At 41.4% G+C, this 27,786-nt stretch overlaps 1 protein-coding gene across 6 annotated transcripts in view; it reads right to left on the reverse strand.

The window, feature by feature from the left end:
* Positions 1–27,786, reverse strand: part of cdc42bpab (CDC42 binding protein kinase alpha (DMPK-like) b) — a 75,049-nt gene that overhangs the window by 13,068 nt on the left and 34,195 nt on the right. For 2 of the 6 annotated variants that reach the window (XM_072681170.1, XM_072681146.1), the window contains exons 5-25: positions 27,591–27,739; positions 20,134–20,227; positions 19,730–19,930; positions 17,518–17,538; positions 17,088–17,336; positions 15,889–15,968; positions 15,391–15,551; positions 14,658–14,780; positions 13,888–14,021; positions 13,073–13,315; positions 12,384–12,494; positions 11,373–11,623; positions 10,941–11,046; positions 8,208–8,332; positions 7,631–7,736; positions 7,278–7,426; positions 5,952–6,043; positions 4,779–4,855; positions 3,617–3,655; positions 1,256–1,372; positions 121–198 (exon numbers count right to left, since the gene is read on the reverse strand). In XM_072681170.1, coding sequence (XP_072537271.1) covers positions 121–198; positions 1,256–1,372; positions 3,617–3,655; positions 4,779–4,855; positions 5,952–6,043; positions 7,278–7,426; positions 7,631–7,736; positions 8,208–8,332; positions 10,941–11,046; positions 11,373–11,623; positions 12,384–12,494; positions 13,073–13,315; positions 13,888–14,021; positions 14,658–14,780; positions 15,391–15,551; positions 15,889–15,968; positions 17,088–17,336; positions 17,518–17,538; positions 19,730–19,930; positions 20,134–20,227; positions 27,591–27,739 — 2,706 coding nt within the window. The remainder of the gene's footprint in view (positions 1–120; positions 199–1,255; positions 1,373–3,616; positions 3,656–4,778; positions 4,856–5,951; positions 6,044–7,277; positions 7,427–7,630; positions 7,737–8,207; positions 8,333–10,940; positions 11,047–11,372; positions 11,624–12,383; positions 12,495–13,072; positions 13,316–13,887; positions 14,022–14,657; positions 14,781–15,390; positions 15,552–15,888; positions 15,969–17,087; positions 17,337–17,517; positions 17,539–19,729; positions 19,931–20,133; positions 20,228–27,590; positions 27,740–27,786) is intronic. The other 4 variants (XM_072681178.1, XM_072681154.1, XM_072681186.1 and 1 more) reach the window with 3 other exon arrangements.

Here is a 27,786-nt window from a genome sequence, read left to right on the forward strand (position 1 = left end):
AACGTTCATTAATGCCTATTTAAAAATACAGACTCATCATAAATGCATACGACTTTCTTTACATTCCAAATTTGACATGACCACTCCCAGCATTTCACACAACACCGTCCGCTTTCTTACTTTAGGAGAGGAGTGGCCTAGGCTGCTGTAGCCGGATCTGCCCGTTGGGGTTTGAAGACGGGAGGAGTGGTCCACCAGCTGCAGGAGAAGAGGTCAAACATAAGTACTGTACATGTAACTGAAAACATACTTTCACATGTGAAGCTTCAAATGGCTTTTAACCTAATGAGACACATTCAAAGAACCAATCCAGGTTTTTGTACCCCCTACCCCACCCAAACCCTGCCCACCCAAACCCTGCCCAATGCAATTTCAGTCTCTGAATGCTTAGCATTGTCTGTTACCAAACTGATCCTAGATAGATAACAGAGCCACATCATTTAGGCATGATATGCAAACATGATTATTTTAGAATGTGTCTGAACTGTCTTATAATACAATTTTACTAACCTCCCCAGTCACTTGAACATCAGTTACTTTAAAATGATGCAGTAAAACCACTTCAGTCATTGTGATTTCCACAGAGTTTCTGTAATAACTCATGCAAAATAACTATTTATAGAATCACAAACAGGCTTTGGTTTAATTTTGTGCAATATGGTTTTGAAGCAGCAAAGATGCGCTGGCACTTCCGACAGGAAGGCAGCATTGCCACAATAATTTAGTTTAAAATCAGATGTAATTCAACAGCAAAAGACCAGGCAAAGAGTCTTTGCCACACAGTTTCGGTGGCGTGGTTAAAAATGTCCACGTGGCATCTGCACTTTCTTACATTTTCTACATTTGCTTTCTCAAACACAGTAGAGGACAGCAGAATTATGTTCAACTGAAAAATCATGATTGATGTGTGATTTCTTTTGTCCTTAAAGGGTTCAACAGCAGCTCGGGGAGAGCTTAAAAGAACAAATAAGGTTAAATTTTTTCCCCCAACTTTTGCTTTTGACTGCAAAGGCAGAATATACAAAATGCTGGTATTTCCTGAAACATGGGTGCTGAATCCTTGCAGCTGTGGTCCAGGCATACCAGGGTGCAACAAAAGCAGAACTTCAGTGAACATCATGTGTATTTAATAACATCTCTGCTAATGCCAGTAATACAGCACAGCAACATTTACATGACTGTATGTCATGTAAGTAAATGAGTAAACTCAGCGTTTAACAGTAAAAATGGGTCATATTGAGATCTTATCCATTACCTCAATGGGCTCCAAGTCACTGGCGGTAGACGGCGAGCGTGAGCGGGATATGCGGCGTGATTTGGAGTCCTCGTCCCGTGACGGAGTGTTGGAGGGAGTGAAATCGGCTGAGTCAAGCTGGAGAAATAGGGTGACAGAGAGAGACAGGCTAATCAACAAAATGAAGGGAAGCAGATTCATTCAACACCATGCATTAACAGATGGCTAAAACACAACTCAGCACTACAACCCAGACAAGACAGGGTGCATTCGGTCCACGGAGGTTTATCTGGGATCAGTGATTGTTTACTGAAATCACACCCATACGGCAGAACAAAGCAAAGAGCAGAGCAACCAGGCTTCAATCCAAGAAACAGAAAAAAACACCACAATGCACACCCACCCTACATGCACAACACCAGGGAAAAGGACCCAGCCAACCAGAAACCCAGTCACCATACAATAACAGGGGAACAAAAATCAGTGCAAATATACAATGACCCTTAATTTGTGACACTGACATACAAATCAACCTCAGAGATGATTTTATGACAAGTTTCCCATGCGGTAGAGTATACAGCACAGACACAACAACCACTCATGCAGTACTCAGAATGCATTAACACAAGAGTCGGAAAGACAGCATCGCTGCTTTGTGGTCGGCACACCCGCTGAAGTGTTAGTTTGGTGATAAAATCTTTTTCACTAAGTTGTACCCTTTAATCAAATGCAACTGATCAGCCAAGGCATGTTTAGTGTGCAACATTTGCTTTCACCACTCTGCACTGGAGCTACAAGTGTAATGCATAAATAGGTAATGGAAGCAACAAAAAGTACAACTGTAAAAACTGCATGCCTTAATCATTAGACACTGGCCTCAAACGGTATTAACACAGTAACTGTCATGTAACTCTATCCTGTCCATTCATTTATCATACAGGATGTGAATCCTGGCTAATTTCGATACTCGAGTAACTGCAAGTACAGATGTCCTGATCCAGTCTGTTTATTGGTGCCAATCCAGGCATATAATGGATTAACAAATTGAGGGTTGAATGTTTTAATGGATCGAGTCTTTGTTTTAACCACGATGTTCAAACCGCCATCTGGTGTCCTCAAGGTACCATTGACGGACATTACTGGAGCGGACGTTCTCAAAAGGTAAATAAAGGGTCTAGTGTCTGCAGTGTGGAGCTATTTTACAGTGAAACATGAAAACAGAGCGTTTCAGGAATAGTTTTATAAAGGGTCAGATATTATGGTCTGTTTTACCAGCGGGAGAACCGCTTACGATTTCTCTGTTTTTAAACCAGCACTGAGGAGTCCATTCATAACCAGGTGGAGGCTAACGCAAATGCTAATACACACACACTATAGAAACCACAATGACAGCACATTCAGCCACTATAAAGCAGTTATTACACACCAGTAAAAGATAAACAACTACAGATAGCAGTCCAGAGTGTGTAACTTTACCACTACACACACAGTGATTAGACTGCAGTGTTGTAAAGAAGCTGAGAGCTGATTGGTCAGGGAGGAGAGTCAGTCTCGACTAAACTAAATCAATCAGTTCAGAATCTCTCATTATAGAAACTGCTACTAAAAATAGAGATTTTACTGAATTTAGCAGCACATCTGATCTAAACTGTGTGACTGGTTTTATTCATACAAACACAAAGATCAGATCAGTATCGGCTGATACTCAGAATAAAGAGACCCGTGTGGCAAAATATCCCTAACTGTAAGCGTCAACATCGGGTAATCTGTTAACAATGGAGAAGGAAATTGGTAAGGGTTTCATGTGGAATGAGTAACAGAGGCTGCCTCTTCAGAAAAGCTAATGAGCTAATGGAGCTAGCCAGTACAGCGTAGGAGGCTGACGAAGAACCGCCATCTTCACAACACATTTGTGTGATTTGTTTGACAGATTAATAAGAACCTAGCTTGCACCTGTGTGCCGAGCCCTTGCACTGCGCTAAGGCGGTGGTTCCCATCCTTGGAGCTCCCCTACAAGTATCTAAGAAAGCTGAGGGTGGGGGCATGGAGCCCAGGTTGGGAACCACTGCACTAAGGCATTCAAGTTTTGATTTACTGTTTGACCTGCGTATTTTCTCTGATTACCCCAGAATAAACCGGGATTTGTGTGTATACTTCGATTGGTTACCTGGTGTACTCAGGTGTCAGCAAGTATTTGAAGTTACTCAACGTCTCCTCAAAGTGTGTGGTATACATAACGGTAACCAAGAAGATCCAAACATGCCTTTGCTGAGCCTTTGCTACATTTGGAGTCTACTAAAAAAAAGTGTACATTTGTTTTTGTTTTTTTTCTTCACCAAACCATCATCAATATACCCACTCAGAAACCAAACTGAACCTTACGCGTCTGCCTTTGCTTCCTGGGCCACAAGAAGGTGAGCGCTTTGAAAGGAGAGAATAAAAATAAAAAATAGGAAAAAAAAGAAATTCACATTATTATTTCGAACAGTGACATACGAGGGAAACGGTCTAAGCTGCGATTGAGGGTTTAATGCTTCGTGGAACTGCTAAAAGGGAGCAAAGTAGGGGAAGAGAAGCATGTTGGAACGTGTTATCAAGTTGTTGGATCTCTGGATGCTCTCCAGGCCTACAGCACAAAGGGATCAGGACATATGAGAGAGTGTGGCAAGGGGTCACTGACAGAAAGAGGGGTGGAGATCACGAAGGCAATGAATAGGCAGTCTACTCAGGACACGCTTAGTTACTTCACACCTTTAACAGCTGGATGAGGGATCAAGAGGACAGAAAGGAGCAAAAGGCCGCCCTGATCAGTCCCTAACGACAAATATGTACATGGGTATGCACCTACATGCCCACTTCCTCACTAAGCAAACACAAAACACACCGTTCTCAACCTTTTGTGATGGGCTGCTGGGACCAGATTGTTCAGGCCAGCTAGAGCATAGTCTATTGAGGCTCGGAGACTGACTTCTGGCAAAGCTGGATGTAAGGAGGGGTCATGCATCCTGGCTTTGTTTAATGGATATGAATTGTGTGTGTGTGTGTATACGCACTGTTCTACAGAGTTAATCTGAGATTTGAAGGGGCTCTGGGCCGAGTGGATATCATGGCATTGCTCCAACAACTACTTTGGCACCTTTATTTCAAAGAGGGCATTGAGGAATTGATCTGAGCGACTACAGGAGACAATAGACGAGCCTAGGCTTTTGAAGCAGATACCCAAGTCAACTTACGTCTTCCCAAAACTCAATTAAAGAGGAAGAAGAGGAGGAGAAGGAGTCCTGACGGACAATAAAACCAGACAGAAAAGAGAAGACGATATACATTTAATTATAAGAACATAAAGAAACACCAGAGGACATCATTCAAAAAGAGGGACTGCTCAGTCAACATTCTTCATAAATTAACTGGAAAAACAGAGCAAGGTCAGCAAGTTTGGACAATGTTTGTCATCATGCTATTCTGCAGCTACAGATTGCAGAAGCTAGCGGCATCCTGGAGAGGAAAGGAAAAAAAATGAAAATAATACTGATATGTAACTCACATCAAACTGGTCCAGTGCGGAGGTGGGAGCATTGAGGAAGGCCAAGAAAGAGTTCTGAGAATCCTGGTGCTTGACACCTGAGAACATTTCAAGGTGAGAATCATTTCATGGTGAGTCAGACTGTTGGGAAGAACATATTAAAAGGACTAGGCCTCTGAAGTTGTGCGGCAATTCTATAGCTGGTCAAAATGCTTATTTCAGGAACCAAACCTGATGCGATTTGTCCTGCCTACATTTTCCACCATGAATACCACTGGATCCTTATCCTTATATACACTGAACTGAGTTCAACTGAACAGTTTGTTTAGAGGTGACCTTACTAGCCTACGCTTTGAGTAGCCTGGGAAGAGTATTACACTTAAAGTAAGTGCTAGCCTGTTTGTAAATATGAATAATACTAAAGTTCTTCTAAGTCAAATTGTGCCTTTTTAGAAAGTTATGATTTTGGATGTAGCATCATTTATATTTGGACACCTGGAAATCTATACAAATAAACATAGGCAAAACACTTTAGGATTTTTTTTTCCACCACAGAATGCAAGTCTTTGAAAAGCTATAGTAAAATAACATTATACGATAGCACACTTGTAGTCAACAGAACCAAACGATATATAGATTTAACAGAAATTAGAATCCAATATTCATAATTAAAGCCAAGGACAGTGTTGTTATTGGCTTTTGTACTGATATATACATAGTTTTTTATTATTGAATGTACAGAGTATTTCTTATTAGAAAATGTACTGAGTAAATATTTTTATTATGAATGTACTTTTATATTATAAATGTACTTTTATTATGAAAAATACAGAGTACTTTTCTTTTATAAAATGTTCTGAATAAATGTGTTCATTATAAATACATATAAATACATAGGTACATTTTATTATTAAATACACTTAGAATTCCTTTTTATAAAAGTACATTTTCTTTTATTGCTTTCATTTTAGATGTTTGGAGTAAATGGTTTTTCCATTCCTGTACACCATGTTCAGGTCAAATTCATTCTAATAACTACCTAAATCCTGTATTATACTGGTTACTGGATAATTCCTAGTAGTTATAACAATGTCTGAAATTTAAAGAGTTAAATACACACACAAACACACACAAACACACACACACACACACACACACACACACACACATATATAAAAAATGAATGAGACTGACCCCTCCTGTGACGGAGTTCCTCAGTCTCTTTTCTCAGCCTTTCAATTTCAGCCAGCAGCTCCTGGTTCTTGCTCTCAGACTCCTGTAGTTTGCTGGCAGACACAGAGAATGAATGGAGATGTTACACACTCCATAGATGGGTCTAAACCAGGCTTTTGCTTTGGTCTAAGGTGTTTCCTGCCATAATATGCTTTTTATAACCATCACATAACACAGCCTCTCCTTAGTTGAATCATGGCTGCTAGAGCAGGGGAAACAGTAAACTGCACTCGTAGAACAAACTGTGGTGGCCTTTTAGCACTGCTCTCAGTAGAGAGCCACAATATATAAAAGACAAGAGAGAAAAACAAACAAACAAACAAAAAAAAACACTCAACTCTGGTCTTGAACGGAAATGATGATGATGTGCTTTGTACATTTTTTTGGGGGAAAAAATCAGAATAAAATGGTACTGACTTATATAGTTTTGGCGGGTTTTTTGTTTGTTTGTTTTTTTTAGAAAAAAATACACAAAAATGATGCTAAAAGTTATGAAATGTAAATAGTGTACTTATCACTCTAAGACACCAAGAAACATTCAACAAGGGAGTATTCCATAAATAGACTATTATCTGTTTGAGCTCCACAGTGTTCGAATGGCCAGTTTTTAACCATACTTGATTCTAACGTCTCAAAATCATCTAGCACAATATGGTCAATAATGTAACTGAACAGGTCATTCAGGCAGTAACCAATGACAGAGCTTGGAGAAACCTAAATAAAAAAATAAAGATATAAAAAATAGAAATGTGTTGCATTTTATCTCCAGCTCCGGCTGTAGAATATGCAGTGAATGGCTTCTGCCCACACTCTGCAGTCTATCCAAGTGGAGTCTGGTCTTATCTTATCTGTACTGATAAGACCTACAAGGTTCAGCATATCGGTCTGCATCTTTGTCTTGTGATAACGAGACTGTGCTAATTCTCTCAAGATTAGATATTCTAGAGGATATTTGAGAGTGTGACGCTCTGCCTGTGTCTAATTGTCTAGTGTGTGCACTCTTGGGGCAAAAAAAATGATAATGACTGTGCAGAACTGACGTTCAGTGCAAGATGCTCTCCATTTTTAAAATCTGTTTGGATTTTTATAAGTCATATTGCGTACGCCTGGCTTAAGGGATACGGAGAGAACTGTTGTGTAAAAAGTATGACTGTTTTTGGATCATAAAACCACACATAGTTTTTAAATAAAATAGAAAAGGACGTGTTCTTTTTATGTCCCTTCCAACTTTATAACAGATATTATAATCCATATCTTCGAGACTGAGAGGCACAGTTGTAATCCTACCACTCAGTGGAGATGTTGGAGGCTTTGACTTTGTTCAGCTCATCCTGGATGGTCTGTTTGGCTCGGATCTCGGCGTCCAGCGCAGACTGCAGCTCCAGACGTGCTGACATATCCAGCTTAGCGAATCTCCGCATCTTCCATGGCATGTCCTGAAAACAGAAGATGGATGTGGGCACAGAAGAGACTTCCCCTATAGCTGTCTGTCCTCTCATAGCTCATTCATTTTGAAATATGCACGCCTATCCCACCCAAGTGGACAAGTCACCTAATCTGGGTACTGTTTATCTGCGAAGGGATATTCTAAGCAATGGATGCAACGTCTTTTACTTTCAGCCGCAAAGAAAAACACTCACTGTCCCTCTGGCTCCCAGGCTGGTGTTCCTCAGTCCCTCCAGTTCCTCGGTCATCTTTGTGGCTAGTGCTTGAAGGTAGCCTCTGGCATCCTTTTCATCACTTACCCTAAACAATTACAAATAAATAAACATATAAATAATAATATCATCACAAAAATAAAAACGCACAGAGCAGATGACCGCCCTCAGCTCCAGCGGAGTACATTAGACATGTAGCATTTCTTCAAAACTCAAGTATTTCAAGTGGCTTACAACCTTCTACGCTGTCTGAACTGAGATTTGCTCTAGCTCACACACGCCAAGTCAAAAATGCCCACAATGATTCTGATGTATGCAAACATCAGCAGGAGACTCTTCATTCCAACTGATTACTGTCCAGCAGCCCAGAACAGTGGCCATCAGCAGGCTGCGTGTGGAGATCAGGTTCAGGTATATGAGATATGGTGTTAGGTGTAGCTCTCCAGGTGTGGGGCTGGTGACCATGGGCAACTAGGCCAGCGTTTGGTAGAGGAGACTGGTGAGTGATCTTAAATAAGTTTGTAATACAAGGTGGCGGCAGATAGGGGGCTCCACTCACCACTGAATGATCTCCGTGATCTGGGCCTCCCAGTGGGCCACACTCTCCTTCTTATCAGCCAGCTCCCTCATCTCCTCTTCCAGCTGCCTGTGGCTACCGCTCAGCTTCTCAAAGAGGGAGGTGAGCTGGAGGTAGAGAGTGCAGAAAGAGTTGGGATCAGGAAAGTTGGAAGGAGCAGACAGGAGAACATAGTACAGACAGAGAAGTTCATTAGGACAGAGCCTAGAGTGAGCAAAAGAGCAAACTGGATGAAAAGCAAATGTATATTTTTGACCCTGTGTAGATTTTAAACCCCCCAAAATTAACTAGTGCACCATTTGGGTGCAAGGTTTGTTGTAGATAAAATTCTGTAAATCTTGGTAAATACTATAAATGATTAAGCACAGACACTTCAACAATGTACGATTCATTTTTTACTTTTTTTTTTAAAACAATTTCTGCTCAGATTTATAGCGATATAGATTTAGACTTTGCCACAGTGAGGTACATGGACACACACTAACTGTCCAAACTGTGTCAATTTCACATTAAATAGGTGTGAACCACTAGTGACCTTATATACAGAGGCTGTAAACTGTACAGTGTGAGAATGCACTGATACCAATGTATTATATTTTATTGTGATTTACTTTCATACACTCTTCTGAAAATTAATCTGCAATGTGAGATGCAAAAGCAGATGCTAGATTTGTAAAAGGGCACAGGAACTGATCTTTCGTTCGTCTAAAAGTTATTATTATAGCAGAATTAAAACACAATTTGATGGCCTGGCATGAGTGTAAAGTCCATGTACAGTGTGTGCACGATGACTACCAGCACTCACACAGTACATTCAGTAAGACTCATAAAACAGGGAAGTTAGACCCCAATCCAACTGAATTATTGATGAAAACCTGCCAAAATCTATGAGGAAACTGGACTAGACTGGATTTCTCATCCCACATATCAGCCTTATACATCTGTATACTTCCAAAACTACAGAAAAGAGGCATTTTAAAAGCGTCAAAACCGATCATATTCGTTCCGTAGAGCTGACACAGCTCCACTCATTCAGGCTGATGGTAGAAGTAGTGTTTCAGTTTTGGGCTTCATTTTGAATAGGGAACAATACAGACCAGCCAATTAGAACAGAGGCTATTCAACCCTATCAAGCATATTTTAGCATTAAGCAGTTAGCAACTATAAATGGCTTATATTATTTATATTAAACTATAAATGGCTACTGCTTTTGGTACATAAACCACACAAAGGTTGCAAGGGGTAAAAACAACGTGCTCCTATCTAGTCTAATAAATCCATCTAAACCCATCAGATTATTCACTCCAGACCAATTCTTTCTAAATGCCTAAAAAATAAGTTTGGTTTTTTTTCTACAAACACATTACCAAATGGGTATCATCATCATCATCATCATCATATAATAGCAGTTATACCCAGAGAAGAAACATGTGATTTTCAATAAGTGTCCCACACAAAACAACAGTGCTTTTAATATTCAGTATGTGCAAATCCCTGGCAGAATTGCTGGACGTGGGAGCTTGCACCCTCCCTTTTTTCCCTCCTCTATCCAAGGCAAATATGGGGTGATCCAACAGGCAGCACCATTTGTATGTGCATGTGGGGTTATGATAACTCTGAAAAAACGCTAAAGAATGTGAGAGACATAGAAAGGGCAGCAGAGAAGAAGAACTGAAACGCAGGAAAGTGTGTACTCCATTTGTATGTATGCGAGTTGTGAACTAATTATCAAACATACAGCAGCAAATCTGAAAGCCCTTATAGGGGCAGTGAAAGAGCAAAGTGAAAAGATGGGGCTCAGTGTGAAGAATGTTTAAAGACATAGAAGTGATGGGCAGCTTTTGCCTTCTTGTTTTAATTATGAGCAACGCTTCAGGCTTCAGCAGGCTAGAAATATGACACGGATTGGCAGATCTTCATGTGTAATGACTTGTCTTAACAAATAAAAAGATCAGAACCGACTTTTCTGTGGTTCTTCATGGATGTGAAAGCTGGACAGGAAAAATAATGATTCCTCTGATGGATCTTCGACCACATCAAGCCCCGCCTTTCAACAGGAGCCCACATAACCACACTAAAGCTATATTCGCATTATTAACACAGGGACTCTGTGTTCACTCTCACTAGAAACACTAACAGATTTGATAATATGGTTTCTACATTTTATGAAATATGAGACAGGTTTACATTCAAATGTTGTCCGAATTGTAAGCACTTTTCTGAAAACAGCTCTGACAAGCTCCACTACTATTTACATTCATGGCATTTAACCAGCGTTCTGTAAGTGAAACTTACACGGTTACTCGTATTACAGAGAAGGGACAATGTAGTGTTAGGAGTCTTGCCTAGGGACTGTTATTCGTGTAGCGCAGCATAGTCCCCCACACTGAGAATGGAACCCCAGTCTCCCACATGGTGTGGTAGCTCACAGACAGATAGTGGCATTAACCATAGCGCCACACCAACCACAAATCTGTGTCCATTAGCGATTTTTTGCATTTCTCCTAACTTCAAAAAACATTTTACTAGTTTTCCATTTCATGCACACTTTCAAGATTCCTAAAAGAAGGGTGAATGCAAACCCACTACGTTTCTCTCCTCTCTTCAGTAGAGCATTTGTGCATAGGTAGGACATAGAGTGTGCATAGAGTGTGCATAGGTTGGACAGAGTGTGCATAGGTTGGACATAGGTTGGCCTAGATGCATGTATCTCACCTTTTCCAGCTCACTGTTGAGTTTCTTGTTGTCCTCAGTCAGAAGCACCCTTTCCCGCTCATACTTCTGCTTGTACTCGGCCTCAAACTCCTCCCGCTCATTTTGGCTAATGTGCGCGCACACGCACACACACACACACACACACACAAAAAGCCCTCTCCATTATCACCTCCATTATCATCAGACATGCTTAATCTCCTATCGAACTTGAATCTGGTTTTCTACTTACTGTTACAACAAAGGCATTAAGCATCTACACAAGTACCTAGTGTTGGAGCTTTTTATAACAGGCTGCATTTAAAAGGTAAAACTCAACAGTTTAAATTGGTCCAAAGAAAGAAGACTGACACAAATAACTAGAGGATGCCTTTGGGATGATCTTTAGATTTCTGTTCTTTCTACCCCATAGCAGCCACTATGTGAGGCTGATACCTTTCTCGCCGGGTCTTCTCCAGCTTGTCTTTGAGCATGAGGATTTCTTTCTGCAGAGTAAGGTGCTGGGCCTCAGCGTCGCGGAGCTCCTTCCTGAGGCTCTTCAGCTCAGCGCTGTGGAGGGTCTCACGTCGGCACAGCTCCTCCTCATGCTGCACTCCCTTTTTCTCCAGCTCCGCCCGAAGCCGCGCCACTTCCTGCTGCTGATCCGAACCCACAGCAGCGTGAGGGGGTCCAGCCTGCTTCAACTGCTGGAACAGTGTCAAACAGAGCGTGTATGTCAGCGATTAGTTGATAACGTCGATTTGTTGACACATACCCATCAGAGCTGGATGATTTTTACCCGGGGATCGCTTAAATCTCATAATTTAAAGGGCAATATTATAAAAAAAAATTTTTTTTGTGAATAAAATGAATTTGGTTCATTGTTGACCTCAGGTGCAGTCCATCAGCCAAGACGTGTTTTGTTTGATTTTAGTTTACTATGGGAGATGCTCGGCTAACATTGCTAATAAGAACTGGACATAAGACTGTCACCCATCAGTCACACCAAGGCCATTAACCAAACTTCTAAGTCCTAAAACCTAAATCCTAAGTATGACCCATTTTAATAAACAGATTGCACTAAAATGATTTATGCAGATATACATGATGGTGCTTCAGACAACGGCACATTTCCTGTAACACTGCTCTAGTCTGACTTGGCACAGCCAAGCACTTGCTCACAGCCCAATAAAAGCAGGTCCCGGCTCTATATCAGCATGCTTCATTCTGAGGCATAATATTAGGGCTGTAAATAGGCTTGGTAAACAACATCTACACATTTTCTGCCCAACCAAAGTCTTATAATTAATATTTATACTTGAAAATATTGCTTAGATGGTCTATAAAATATTCTTTGGCATGTTTAGAGCATCACAAAGCATACGAGAAACGCAACTTTAACTGCAAACAATATTAAAGCCATATCTGCTTCAAACTAAGTTTACACATGAAGGGGGAGCTTTCTACCTTCATGCCCTCCAGATCCTCCTCCAGCTGTCTGCTGTACTGCTCATTCCTCTCTCGCAGCTTCCGCTCTTTCTGAGCCTCAGCCGTCTGCTCCTCAGCTTGTGCCTCCAGCTGAGAATACAGCAAAAAAAAGATTAATTATAAAAAAATTATTATAAAAAATATTAAAAAATCAACAAGTCAATAAGTTCTTCACTCCTCACAGAGCCACCAATAGATATCAAGCTTAAAATTATCCACTCAAATAAAGTTATCTGTGCTTCTGAGACTTTCAAGGACTTTCGGGACTTTATACACAGACATATGAAAGCCTTTTACTATTTTACTTGATGTATTTTATGACCATTTTGTTCTTAAAGGACGTACACACAAGCACAAGGGGTGTGGCCACCATCTAGCCAAGAAAAGAAACAACCCCCTCTGAACAGATAAACTAGAGGGCCAATCTACTCCAGAACACTACAAATTCATCTTATTTTATCCAGGAGTACCTGGACAATGAAACTTGGAACTCTCACAAGAGAGTCGTGAGATTTGGCAAGAGCGGCACCCAGAGAACATATGAAACCATTGGCGAAGGATACCGTACTCAACCAGGCGAACCAAATAGGCTTGTGAGTTACAGGAAGGTTAAATGAGGCTAAGCTCTTTAGCCCATTAGGCTTAAAGCACAGGAGAGGCTCTCCTACCTCTTTGCGCGCTCTCTCCGCTTTGCGCACCTCCAGTCGCAGGTTCTCCACTTTCTGAGACAGTCCCTCCATCTCTTCCTCTTTGTCACGGAGCTGGCGGGCCAGCCGCTGCTTTTGTGAGCGCACGTCAGTAAGGCGCTCGTTCAGTTCGGAGAACTCCTGCATGGCCATCTTCCTCTGACTGTGTGCCTCTTTCAGATCCTTCCCCTGAGCCTTCAGCTTCTCCTCTGTTCCCAGCAGCTCCTAGACAAGAACAGAGACCACTGCTAGTTGTATGGTTACTATTAGCTAAATGGCTGCTACCCTTTCGAGCCGAGAACACATCAGAAGAGAAGGCCTAATGATTAATGGCAAATTACATGCATGTAATTTTAGCTCATTTTTAGTATGTATATTCTAATGCTTGTTGAATTTAATCTTTATATAAAATGGCTAAAATGAAAAAAATAGAATTTTGCTTAACATGGTATCTGGGTAGATACAGCCAAGCAAGCTTTCGCCTTAAGCATTTAGAAGCCTGATTTTCTACATTTATGGGCTGAATAAAAGGCCTAGCCACAAGATATTGTTAAAAAAAGGCATGTTTAACAAAATGCACCATACTACCATACCGACACAGGCATGCGCCTATAACTAAAAAGCAAAAACCTGCTTAATGTATAACAATCCTGATATAATACCTGAGCAGTGAGACTGAGCAAATTTCTAGAGCTTCAGAGCTTCTTCTTATTTTATTTTCATGTAAAAAAAAAAATATATATATATATATATAAAGAGTCAAACACTGCAATCATACTGACAGAGAGAATTCCCACCTTGTGCAGGTCATCTTTCTCTTGTGTGACACTCCTGAGCTGTTTCTCCAGAGTCTTGATAGTCTTGGACGAGTCTTCCAGATCTCTCCGGGCAAGGCTGGCTTGCTCCAGTTTCTGCTCCAACTGACCAGAATCTGAAGCGAAACAAGTGGTTAGGCATCTTTAGACACAATACCTACTCAAAGACCGTAATACATGGACCGTTCGTTCCTGCAGGTACATCCATTGGCCACGTTCTTAGACGCATCCACCTTGTAGGCACACCTAACGGCTAAAGACAATAGATCATCCACAGTAAGTGGGTTAGTCACCCTCTAGCCTTTCACCAGCGACCAGTTTCTAAACACAGGACCACTCTTTGCTGGATACGTTTGGCTACGAGGACTACTCTCAACTCGGCAGTGCCAAAATGCAATGTGCAATGCCAGCTGTAGCAGGAGGATCTGTAACTCTGATCACAATAATATAGTCTATCATGATAATTCTGTAGACCGTAGTGGTTCCTCTAAATTGAAGTCATCATCCACACTTACATGTGAGGTATGTAAACCAATGATGGTCCCTGGGGCAGGGGGTAGGGGCAGCTGACTGGCCAATTGTGTATTACATATGGGGCACAGTCAGTAACAGTGCACCTGTCGCAGAGATGTACCATGTAAAATTTACAGCGAATGCAGCTTCAAGGTAGGTGCAGCAAAATGCACTGGAGACGGATGTATTTTTAGCGTAGAGCAAGATCTGGACCACATCTGTTTGTGAGGAACTGTTACCTGCTATCTGCTTTTTCAAGATGTCTATTTCACTCTTCAGGCTTCTTATCTCCACCTCTTTGTTGGCATTGACTGGCACGTCTGAATTAGGGTACTGCAGAGCCTGTACCGTCTGGGTGGACTCTGAGGCACAGAGAATGAGTCATAGTCAGCACAGATTTGACTTCAGACGATGTGCGTGCGTGTGTGTGTGTGTGTGTGTGTGTGTGTGTGTGTGTGTGTGTGTGTGTGTGTATGTGTAAGCGCATCTGGGGTTGCATTTTAAGGGACAAAAATCTTTTTTCTCATTTGTAGAAGCTACAAAATGTTTTTTGGTTGCTGATGTTAGGGTTTAGAATACTTATATACATATAATATACATATCTGCCATAATGAGCTAAAATATTATGACCACTCACAGGTGAGGTGAATAACATTAATCAGCTCATAACAATGTCTGAGGTATATATTAAAAGGTACGCAAACAGTCAATTTCTCAATACTTGAGGTTTTGGAGATGTGGGAGAAATGGGTAGGTGTGAAGAGAACGGCCAAATCGCAGAGTCCACGTCTGGGCAGGGCAGAGTTGTTTGGGTGGCACGTTAAGGAGCATAATATTAGGCAGGTGATTATAATGTTTTGGCTCATGAGTGCAAGGAGGTACATATAGAATATATGATGGATGTATGCATGATTTCAAATGCTGATATTATGTAAAATAAACATAAAAGTGTATGTGCATGTTTCTATTCACCCTGAAGTTTGCGGCTAAGCTCAGTCTTCTCCTGCTCTAGGCGACGGATCCTCCTCTCGTAGGCCTCGGAGGCCAAGCTGTCCTCCAAACTCCTCTGTATCCCAGCATCCACCTGGTCAGAGCCACCGGCCTCCCTAAGACAGCCCCGGTCTGATAGAGAGCTACACAACATAGACAGCGGCATCAGCAGCAGAAACCACTGCTTCTGAATAGGCACTGGTTTTCTGGTTATATTAAATATATCAAATATCAGTAGGCTAATTTTATCCAACCAGAGGCACTTGGCATCTGCATGCTTTACTGTTCCAATATAGTTTAAAAATATGACATAAAAATGAAATTCACCCTAAACCCACATCATTCCATCAATCCAGAGGATATTGGATTTCAGTTAACTCATCTGCCATACTGGTAAATCTCTAATTTATGATAATATATACATTACATAAGCAAAGTTGTCCAGCAACTGCATTCTGAAGAAAACCCTTAAATGCTCACCATTTACTGGTGTACGTGAAGCCAACAAAGGGAAGATGGTGTCCAGAGAAGGCTGTGTGGGAGGGTGGTGGCATTGTCTCCTAAGATAAAGAGACAATCTTAATTAACACGTCGTAAATCAAGCATTTGCACTAAGAACTGACTGAAAATCAAAACGGTGGATGGAACTGAACTGAATCAACATAACCAACAGTGATTCTGACCTGCCTATGCTTTTAGTCTTGAACTGTTCTGAATCCAGTTTAAATGACTGCTGTACTAAAGCAGGGGTTTACGATCTAGGTCCTGGAGCACTCATATCCTGCACACTGTTCTATTAAGAACATTAACCAAAATACAAACTAGCCTACTAGGCTTGAGCTGACCAACAATAATATTACCCATGAATGGCAAGAAGTATTGGGAATGGCACAGCTTTTCCTGTGCATGTGTAACTTAAACTCTATAGGTTAAACAATTTAGGAATCTACAGAAACCTAAGGAAGCAGGTAGTTCTGCATGCTAGGCTAAAAGTTAACCTGGCAATTATCTCTTGAGCTAGCTAGCCACACACACCACGTGGAGAAGACTCTAGGAGAAAGCAACACTATCCAGTGTCCAAGACTCTGGACTAATTCCAATAACAATTACAATGCGTTTGTTACAGTGTTACCATGTTTACTGATTAGATGTCACCTTTAAGAGGGAAACTGACATTTTTCTCTAATTATATCATGTAAACAAAGTCATTTAGAGTGGTCTGTTGAGAAACTCAGAGTTGTGGTGATGGGACCCAGATTTACTTTACTTTTTCACAGAAAATGAAGAAATATTACACAAATGCTTACCAATACAATATTTCATGCATGAGATACTGAGATATATATAATATATATATATATGCATTTTTGTGTCATAGATATTGTGACCCTAGATTTCCCCAGGTTTGTCAAACCACTCAGAATGCCTGTTTACATCTTAGTGACTGAATTATCTAATTCTTTGAGGTGCAAATGACAAGATGTGGGCAACCATCGGACCAAAACGCCAACAATCTCCTATGTTTGTAAATCTGTATCTGAAGAAAAAAAAAACGAACAGGAGGAATGTTAGTAGTTCTCATTCGCTCCATGCTAACAAGCCTCCACTAGCCTTTATCAATGGCTAGACGTGGATTGATTTATGTCCTCACAAAGCACAGAGAGGAAAAACACACAAACCGAGTTCTTGAGGCAGTCATCCTCCACATCGAAGTTGGAGGTATCTGTGGGGCTGCTGACTTCAGGGATGTAGGGGGCCTCGCAGGTACGGATGTTGTCCCAGTCGATGCCCGAGAAGAACGGGTGCCTTTTAAAGTCCTCGATGCCGTTCTGGCCAAGACGGTGCTCACGAGAACAGATCAGCCTTCGCATCAGGTCCTTTGCGTCCTCAGACACGTCAGACACCTGCGCCGGAAACTGGAATCTCTCCTGAAGAGATACAGTACACATACAGAAGAAAGCCAGATGAAACGAGCCATCGGTGCAGCTGAACTAAGATGAGGCTAACGATGCTAGATGTAGAGCAGGTTAAGGAAAGGTCTAGACTAGTGGTACCTGTGGTTTAAGAACAAAGATACACAAAACTACCTTAGTGTGAAGGGTTAATTACCTCGTTCAGAGGGTGGGAAGACTAATCCAGAAAATAGTGAAAGAAAAACAAAGAGAGTGTTTAAAGCAAAACTAAAACGCTGCGTTTTTGTTAAACAAATTAAAGAGCATGCACATCAAGACCGATATCTTCATGATCTGAACACAACCCAAATAAAGCTGATCAGCCACGACATGTATACAATCTGATGTCTGATCTTTAGCTTTGCACAGTAGCTGCACCTAAATGGTCACAGACTAGTCCATGTCTAGTTAAAGGAGAATTCCACCATTATTATTGTTTTTTTCTCTGCAGAACTCATTAAACTACTCTGAATGACTTTGTCTTAATGTACAATGTAGCACTCTAGAGCAGCTTAACTAGTCAGAATTGTTCACAGGTATCCAAGTGATAGGAAGCAGGCGTCCAAAAACATTAAATGAAATAAATGCGTTGCCTGACGTTGTCTTAGAACTGGGCAATACGATGATATTTTAACGTACCGTGATCAATTTTGTTAGTGTGATGGACAATATCATTTTTATGCACATTTTGGTACAAACCAAGTAATTAGACTGCTTTAATTAGATGATGTGCAGCAAATGTTAAGTTAAAATCACTGTACTAAGTACAGGAACAATATTCGAATAGTAGTTTCAAGTAGTTTTTAAGCTACTGATGCAGTTTGTTTGCGATATTTTATTATTTAAAGAAAGTTTTACAATACACATTTTTTGCATTTAAGAGGGAAACTGACATTTTTCTCTAATTATATCATGTACACAAAGTCATTTAGAGTGGTCTGGTGAGAAACTCGAGAGTTGTGGTGATGGGAACCAAATGATGTTTACTTTACTTTTTCACAGAAAATGAATATAAAATGAATATATTCCTGAATATTATTGAAAGTTTTTGTGTTGTAGATATTCTGACCCTAGATTTCCCCAGTGACTGAATTATCTAATTGTTTTGAGGTGCAAATGACAGATGTAGGCAACCATCGGACCAAAACGACAACAATATCCTGTGTTTGCAAATCTGTATCTGCAGAAAAAGAAACATGATTACATGCTTATCAGCTGAGGAATGTTAGTAGTTCTCATTCGCTCCATGCTAACAAGCCTCCACTAGCCTTTATCAATGGCTGGACGTGGACTGATTTATGTCCTCACAAAGCACAGAGAGAAAAAACACACAAAGGTATGGAGTGGAGTAGACTGAACTACTGGAGGTTGGAGGTTTGGGAAGGCTAGCTCCAGGGCAGCAGGGGGTGTGGCATAGCCGGTTCTTGAGGCAGTCATATTGTGATACCATAGTGATACTAATATTTTTTTACCATATTGCCCAGCCCTACATTGCCTAATATGACGTCTCATGTTTTCAGATTAAAAATGTGATGTTATTAAAACATTAAAAACACAGTCAGGCAGACACAAGGCCGAGAAATATTTTTAGCTTTGAGAAAAATCAACAACGGTAACTCAAATTCCAAATGATAGTGAAAGTTTGTAAACTTTGTAGGACAGCAACTACAAAGCTGAATCTGTTTCTCTGCAGATATGGAGAGAAGCAATAAATGCAGTTTAAAACCTTCTGTTAAAAACATCAACATACATTACAAGCTCAAGGCACATGCATGGTCACTGGTTATTGTGGTTGGTAAATAAAATTGTCATATCGCTGCTGCCCAATAAAAAAACATGAATCTCCAAACTGGCAAAACCTTCTTAACTCTGAATGGAAGTCAATGTAAAATATGAGTCGATTGCAAGTCATTTAGAGCATTTCTATTGGTCAATTCATCCCGCGTTACTGACACAGTGTACAGAAGCAACTACAGGGTTCAAACTATGGAGAAAACTAAAAACGGAGATACACGTTTTTCATTGGACAGCAGTGCACTGAAGACACCATGACTTCCTATCAGAAAGAGTCATAAGGTTTCTTTAATATTGAATATTTCACACCAAACTACTCTCAATGGCTTTGTTTACATCTCACCCATCTGAACTGCACAGAAACATTGAAATCTCAGTGGAATTCTCCTTGAAGTTACAGTTTGCTTCGCTTGAACATGTCTTGATTGGTCAGTCGCATTTAGAATAACAAAAAAAGTTAGTTAAGAGTAAGGTGATGATCAAGTGTACTGTAGAACATTTAGAGTGGTGCAAAGTACAGCAAGTTTGATCTCTTTTAAAGAGCGATTAACCTCAGTGGAGAGAGGTTTGCTCACCTTGTGGTTCATGATCTTGCCGTAGGTCTCCACCAGCGACTCGGCGTAGAAAGGCGTCTCGCCGTAGAGCATCTCATACATGCACACACCCAGAGACCACCAGTCACACTCAGGCCCGTATTTGCCCTTTCCGTCCTCCATGGCCTGCAGGATCTCGGGGGAGATGTAGTCTGGCGTTCCCACGGCAACAGAGGACTGCACCTGAGAAAGGTAAAGCAACACCGTCAGGATTAGAGACAGGTGAATGCTTGCGTGTGTAGTTCAGCAAGACCCCAGTTAGTCCCCTACGACCGACCCATCAACGTTATATAGTGCAACACCCAAAAGTCAGGATATTACAAAGCATGAGGACAAATCGCACTCAGGCTCTGGAGACGCGGCACCTATTAGAAAGTCAAACTCACCGTTCCGTCCTCCATGAGTCTGAGGCAGGAGCCGAAGTCAGCCAAGCGGATGTGACCGTTCATGTCCATCAGGATGTTGTCTGGCTTGATATCTCTGAATATACAAATAATACACAATAGGGTCATAATTAATATTCCACATTACTGAACGATGCTATTATTAACTATAACAGTTTTAGTCTTAGTATGGCTATTAGCACTGGCTATTAGTCATTCCTCATCCACACATGCAACATGCTACGATTTTGGCCAACCAAGCATTCTACACATTTATTTATCCTGCAGTGTTTAATGCTAGCTCTTCGTCATGCTTTTTCCACCCCAAATCGAAGCTCAACTTTCACATCTGGCAGCATTTAGACACCTAATTACAAACTAGCTGTGCAGCCACGTTAACTACAAATTGCGGCAGCACACTTTTATGGCAGCATTCGTGCAAATTACAAAATGTTTTGGAGTAAACTGGGTTATGCTTTAGGGTTGTGACAACGTACGAGACAGACCCGACGACAGATTTGAGATGCGTTGTGTTTTTCGGTGCTGATGGGTAATTGGACGGCTGTCCCTTAGGGGAAGGTGATGGAGAGGTCTCGGGAGGAAAGAGAATGAGTCAAACTTTGCTGAGTTTGAGTTTAGCATGCCTGCATTTCTATGAGCTATTCAATGTGTTGGTGTGTGGGTGTGTGTGCACGTGTGTGTATTCCAACAGAGCCTGCTGAGAGGCAAATTTTAGCAATGCCAAGTAGGCATAGAGTAATACATAGATTGGATTACGTAATTAAATAATGCATACATTTCTCTCTTCTCATTCCTCTCATCATACAGATGGACAAAGGTGATAAACCTGATGCGAATGAACCTTTGGGAAATCCACTAATACACTGTAGATACAGTATGTCATTCAACTGCATACTGTAGAATAACAGGAATCCGTTAACAGCATTATATAACTAGTGAAGAGTAAAGACAGCAACTTCTGTGATCTTGAGCATCAACGGATACTCATATCTTCTTCTCATTTGAGCCATCTTGTAGTTAATCCATTGTTAATAACTGTGCACTGCCAAACCTTGTCTGCACTGTAGACTACAAACACGCACTGACATTCTGTTGTCTTAAAATCTTCATTAATGTACTTAGATTAGTCATTCCGCCAATGCCAGCCTTTCAGGTAAAACAGCGGTCACTTGCCTCTGCCTTTTATACATGCACTTCTACACGGGAACTTAACGGCAGTTAAACAATTATTTTAATTTTTTTTAATATTACAGCTTTTTATTTTTACAGTTTTGTGTTGTTTGACAAATAAATCTATTTATGACTTTCAGGGGCTGTTCACACAGAAATCCACATCACCCCTCCAACAGCTTGTCCTACGTGTACTTTGCACACCCTTAAATAACGCCTGCCTCTGTGTCAGCATTAATCAAAAGTCTAACATGCAGAATCTACCAATAAATGTAGCTATAAAAAGACTTTAAGACATTTTTGTCCACAGGTGTTGACTGTTAACTCTAAGTGCTGAGCAAGACAGCTGCCGAGTTGGTGGAGTGTGAAGAATAGGCAAGCTATTAGGCGGTCTATTGTTGTGGGCCTGCCTGTGCGACAGCCAGCCCTTAGCCCTTCATGCTTAAAACCACAGCCTTGCTGAACTGTAAAGGTAACTGAAAGGTAATAGATGACCATCTCATTGAACTTTGTATTTTCACCCACTACAAAAACGGCAACGTACTGTCATTATGCACTGCACTTTGATTCCTCATCTGAGCTCTGTTCACTTGATCAAACATAACGGGGGGAAAAAAAGTCTTGTGTGCTGTGCCAGTGTGCTGCTGTCAGGCCGAATAAATCACTGCTGTCCCAAAAATCTACAAATAAATCTCCAAAATGGAAACTGAAGAAGGGGCAAAAACATTGGCTTTTAACTTGTAATGTAAAAATCATGAAAAGCTGCTGGATTCCAATGATGGTGCACGTTTTTCTTTTTGTTTTTTACTCACAGACTGCTTGTTGGCCATCACATTTTGCCTAAGTTGCACTACCTCTCAGGCAGTTACTATGGCTATTCACTTTCCGGTGAATGGCTCGGCTTTGTTTAAGCATGGCTGATCTTTACTGGGCCGGCCCAGCGGCACAGAGCAAACGGCATGAGGCTAAACCAATTAGAAAACCAGTGAGACGCTGAGCCGTTAACAAGCACTGATCAAACAAACAGTCTTTCGCTGCAGAAGCCCGCGCATTTGCATTTACGCTAACAAATCATTACACAGTTTCAGCTTATCAAGGTGCGAACGCGCACGAGTGACAATGGAGGCCTAAGAAAGTTAAGCCACGAGAGTGAGAAATCTTTTAACCAGCCACAAAGACAAACAACTAGCCAGCAATCTGCTCAGACGTTATTAAGAAGAGTCACGTATACAGAGTGAATTCAGATTTCTTCAATTAGTCCTGCAATTATCAACATACGTTCGCCACACTTCCAGCTAGGTCACCAAATAGGGCGTTGGCCTGCTTGCATAGCGTCCACGCTCAGCTTAGTGGAGTGGACTACTGGAGGTTGGATGTTTGTAAAGGCTAGCTCCAGGGCAGCAGGGGGTGTAGCATAGCCGGCAATTGCTTTGCTCTGTCTCGGGCCTTAAGGAGCAGTGATGCTGAGGGCAGGAGGGAGGGTAATCCCCTTTAAGACCACAGAACCCATCTGTGAGAGCCATATGTACTTGCCGCATGCCTACCAGGCCTGAGAAAAAGACAGAAAAGACTCTGAGAGAAAAACAGAGGGAGGTGTAAACTCTGGCCTCTTTGGCTCAGATATATAAACGCTGGATTTATTAGGAGCAGCTAAACTAGTCACTTACTACCTTTCAGCAGTCCTTCAACCTTTAGCAAGTTCTAAGGCAGCCGGACAGGATATCGGAACTGCTAGAACGTGAATCTAAGCCTAAAACTGCAGACTAATTACACACTAATTTTTAAATTGATAGCTATTCAGATACAACTCCCAACTGTTAGTCAGTAACTGCTAATTGGTAGGGTATGAGGTCAGTTTCACTCAAGGCAATGAACTGACCTCATTTCACACTCTACTTTTGCTTGCTCCAAAAAAAAAAAAAAAAAAAAAAAAAAAAAACACACACACACCACACTTCGACATCCAGTTCAACCACCTCTAGCTGGAAGCGAGGTGCCTCTTAAGTTAACCGGTGGGGCCACTGCTGATGTCAGCATACAAAGCCGTTTATGAGCTCATCCGCATGCTCGGGCGCTTTTAAATGAATGCCGGCAGCCCGAGGCAACGACTGTACCCGTCGCTCCTTGACAGGTGAGCTGCACAGGCAGCAGGAGACACGCGATGCCTTTTGAGGAGGCCATGCTCTGCTAATGAAAGTTCCCCTTCCGATGAGCACCGAGGAGAACCCGACAAAGTCACACATGGTACCAATCAATAAAAGAACACCCATATGGCTCTGATCAATAGTCAGCTGCACACACACACACAATGCAGCGGTCGCACTCCCCTGAACACACACAAACGCATAAAAAGGAACCAGTGCAGCTGTGTGTGGTGGTCTTCAGCTGTGGCAACAGCTCATTGGCTGCTCCTCCTCAGCGAGGGTCTAATGAACACAGCAGGAGCTCATGCAAATATCTTGGCCACGAGGAGCCGGGTGCTTAACACCACTTTACAGGCACAATCCTCCACTTAAACAACCACCACCACCATCACCCCCTCCAGCCTGTGTGTCTGAAGAAGGAGCTAGCATTAGCATATGCTAATCTACAGGCCTGGAGGTCTGGAGGTCTACAGGCCTGGAGACTACCATTTGAATGTAACAATGAGGGATGGATGGATGTAACAACTAGCCATGTTTGCCTATATTCAACTGGACGCTCTTGTTAAAAATAAAGGTCCCGAAACGGCTCTTGGCTACAATGTAAGGTTTAGGGAAAATCTTTATTTGGTATAAAAACTTTTAATTACCTGGAGGAGCTTAGAACTTGCTCATCTTACTTACAAAAACGGATCTTTAAAAAGAATGAATACATTTTTTTAGCATTTCTGCATTTTTAAATTAGCACAGGCTTGCACTAACAACAACTTATATATTATATACTATTATTATATATTAATAGTATATAATATACTATTATTATATATTTATTAATCTATTGATTCATTTGTCGATTAGTCGATTCATCAAAATGATTCATTGTCCTCCAAATAAACTAAACTAGAATTTCATTTAAAATGTATTTATTTATACCCCTTATTAAAGTCTAAGTGATCTACTATATTTATGCCATTCCCTACACAAAGATAATGCCAGAATAGAGTAATTAGATGTGGTCAATATCCAATCAAGCCCAAAGCGAACAAACACACACATACACACACCGGTAGCATCAATCAACTTAAAATTGCAGTTCTAGCCTTTTTGACAATGATCCAAGATTGATGTTCATGTATCCAAGAGGACAACAAATGATATTGGGCAGATACAATCATCCTCTAGCAGATTGCATGACATTGCATGCACTGCAATGAATATTGCGAACGTCCACATTGCGATGACGACACAAGTGAAATTTATTGAATGTAATTTTGCTTGAAACAGACGCGAGGGTCGGCCATATGACAATATTTTATCGTATTTTGATGAATTGTGTTATTGTGATGTACACTATGTCTGTGATGTACTACAGCTTGTCTGAGAATATCGAGGATATTGTCAGCCCTGATCAGCTGCACATTTCATTACAAACAGTGTAATGAGACTGGTTTAGTTAGATGAAGTGAAGCAGATGTTGAATCTAAAGCACTGTACTCAGTACGGGAGAGTATTGTGTATTGTAAAAAGGTCCTTTAACTCATTAAACCCTGTACATAGACTCAAACCCCTTAAAATCACAGTTCTCTCATAACTAATAACAGTTTCATAGACCCTAGCTTAGAACCCTGTGGGACTCCACAAAATACGCTAAAACAAACAGTTAGAAATGATCAATAGTAGTTTCTGGATTATGAACAATAGTAGAATTATTAACCTTGGGTTCAAAAGGTTAAATATTGTGATACAATAAAGTCTCCCAAGAAAGCCCTAAGACGAAGCTTCAAAGCATCAGGGAACACTGGAAACAGCCTGATCCTGAAAACGACATGCAACACTGCGCCATGTGAAGTGAAACACAAACACACATTGTGAATGCCGGTGCGCACACACTGGCTATTTTTACACACTGCTCAGCACATGGACCAGCACCCACATACACATACACACCCTCTTCCATCGCTTGCTCTCAGGGGACCTACCCACACCATCCCCACCCTCCAAAATTCAGGCGTGCCAAACTCTCACAGGACGAGAGCTGACCACACCTCTAACCCCATCATTACTGCCTCACACACTCCCCCAGCCAGCTTATGTGCACAAGCCCAAAAACAGCATACAATTACCATGGCAAGAATAGAATGTGTGTGTGTGTGTGTGTGTATATATACTCACTTAGAAAGAGTGTATGTGTGTGTGTGTATTGTGTGTGTGAGTGAGTGAGTGTTTGTAAGGGAATGGGTGTACATGTACGTGTGTGCAAATATATGCTCAATGAGGAAAAAGTGTATGTCTGTCTGTGTGTGTGTGTATTGGGGGTGGAGACGTGTGTTTCTCTCTGTGGGATCAATTAATCTACAGGCACACCCAAAGTCCCGCCCCTCACAAGCGCAAACACATCAATCATGGCAGGGCTCCAAAGATACTGGTGCCTGTCATTATGCAAATGAGCAAGAGCCACTTTGTGTGTATCAGCTGGACTCAACCAGAACCTCTCTGCACTCATATTCAAGCATCATGTTTGTTATCTTGTCCATCATCATCATCCTCATCACCATCATCATCAACATCAGAGAGCACACAAATGCATATTTTCCAAAGTTGGAAACCCCGCTAAACGACTGACACGCTGACCTTCCCGCAACTTTCAATTCTCTTAAAGCAACAGTACCTAACTTAAATTCAGAGAAAGTAGAGCTGGGCAACATGATGATATTCTATCGTATGGTGATACACTATACGTTTCTCTAAGCATATCGAGGATATCGTCAGTGCTTAATAAAAACTGATCAAAATACACTTATACACTATTCCCATTCCCAATGCAGACAGTGCAGGCCTCGGTCAGCTGATGTAACAGAACTGGAGGTCAGTGTCCTTCTCCAAGCGTGTTCAGCTGCCCAACAGCACTGTGTCATTAGCAGTCAGAAAAGATGCAGTTTGTCGCTTGACTTGGAGGAAGCACGTTAGCCTTCATCCTCCCTGCACTGGTTGAATCATGTATTAGGGGCAGTCCTAGTTACTGGGGGGGAAATGGGGACGACTAAATTGGGGAGAAAACTGGAGACAAAATAAAATCCATTCTGAGCGGAGCGCCAAACTGAACCACGAAAGGGTCATCTTGTTACACTCTAATCATTTGTTCATTAGAGTTGCCATAATGACCCCTAGTTGGCTGTTTTGTGGGCATGCTGCTGTATATGGACCCACACCTCAGATTCATGTTCTTGTAACTACACAGAGTAGAAATCTGTTTCACAGTACTCTCAAGGAACGTAGCAATACCGGGTATCGTGTTGTATCGATCAACATGAGCCTCTCAATTCAATACACATGAGTGCATTCAACAGAGTGGAGTGAACAGAGTGCACTACTATTTACGTCAAGCTCTCATCTTACAATTACTACACAGATATATGTGTAGGTGAATGTACTGTTGAGAGTGTTGCCCAAGGACTTTTAGTGGTAGAGTGTGATGTGCTTGCCTGGCTAGGTCATTGAACCCTAGCCTGCAACGAGAATGGCAGCACTTCTACCCATTATATAGGGGTGTAAAAATTCCATAAATTCACAATTCAATTCTCTGTGGATGTTTCCATGTTCAGCAAATGATAGTACTTTTTTTATATTATAAAAGTTCATTATACAAAATATATAATAAATGCACATCTACAAGCTAATACACACTTGCAAAAGAACACGGCTTATGCTTTCTAGGTAAAGAAGATGCGATCCTTTTAGGGGAGGGATGGCCTGTCCTCATTGTGGGCTTGCCTGTTTAAATAGCTCCCTCCTTGGCACAGTTTCAGGTAAAGAGTCTCGCTTAAGGCAGGGACAAGTAATACTTGAGTCTATACAGGATAAGACAATGTTAGAACTGAAATGAACATGACTTTTTGTGGGCTGTACATGAGTAAATCAAAGGCCCTATTTTCATCTTTAGGAATGTACCTGTTGGTGGGACACGTCTGACTGTCAGCAGGACTGTTATGGTTAGGGTCAGGTTAAGCGATAGGTTTCATTTAAGGAGCATTAGTTTTATTATATGTGCCTTTAAAGCAAACCAAACATCAGGTACCATTCCTGAATACTTCCCGTCTCTCTGCATCAGGATTCAAGCAAGAAGCCTACCTGTGAACGTAGTGCAGCTGGTGCACGGAGTCGATAGCCAGCACCATCTCCGCCAGGTAGAACTTGGACATGTCCTCAGGCAAACGGTCCTCGAACTTGCTCAGCAACGTCAGCAGATCTCCACCAACGTAGTAGTCCATCACCAAGTACTTCAGAAAGAGAGGACACAGGCAGAGGAGGATGATGTGGAGAATGT

Source organism: Salminus brasiliensis, chromosome 1 (assembly GCF_030463535.1).
Source record: "Salminus brasiliensis chromosome 1, fSalBra1.hap2, whole genome shotgun sequence".
Classification (NCBI taxonomy): Eukaryota; Metazoa; Chordata; class Actinopteri; order Characiformes; family Bryconidae; genus Salminus; species Salminus brasiliensis.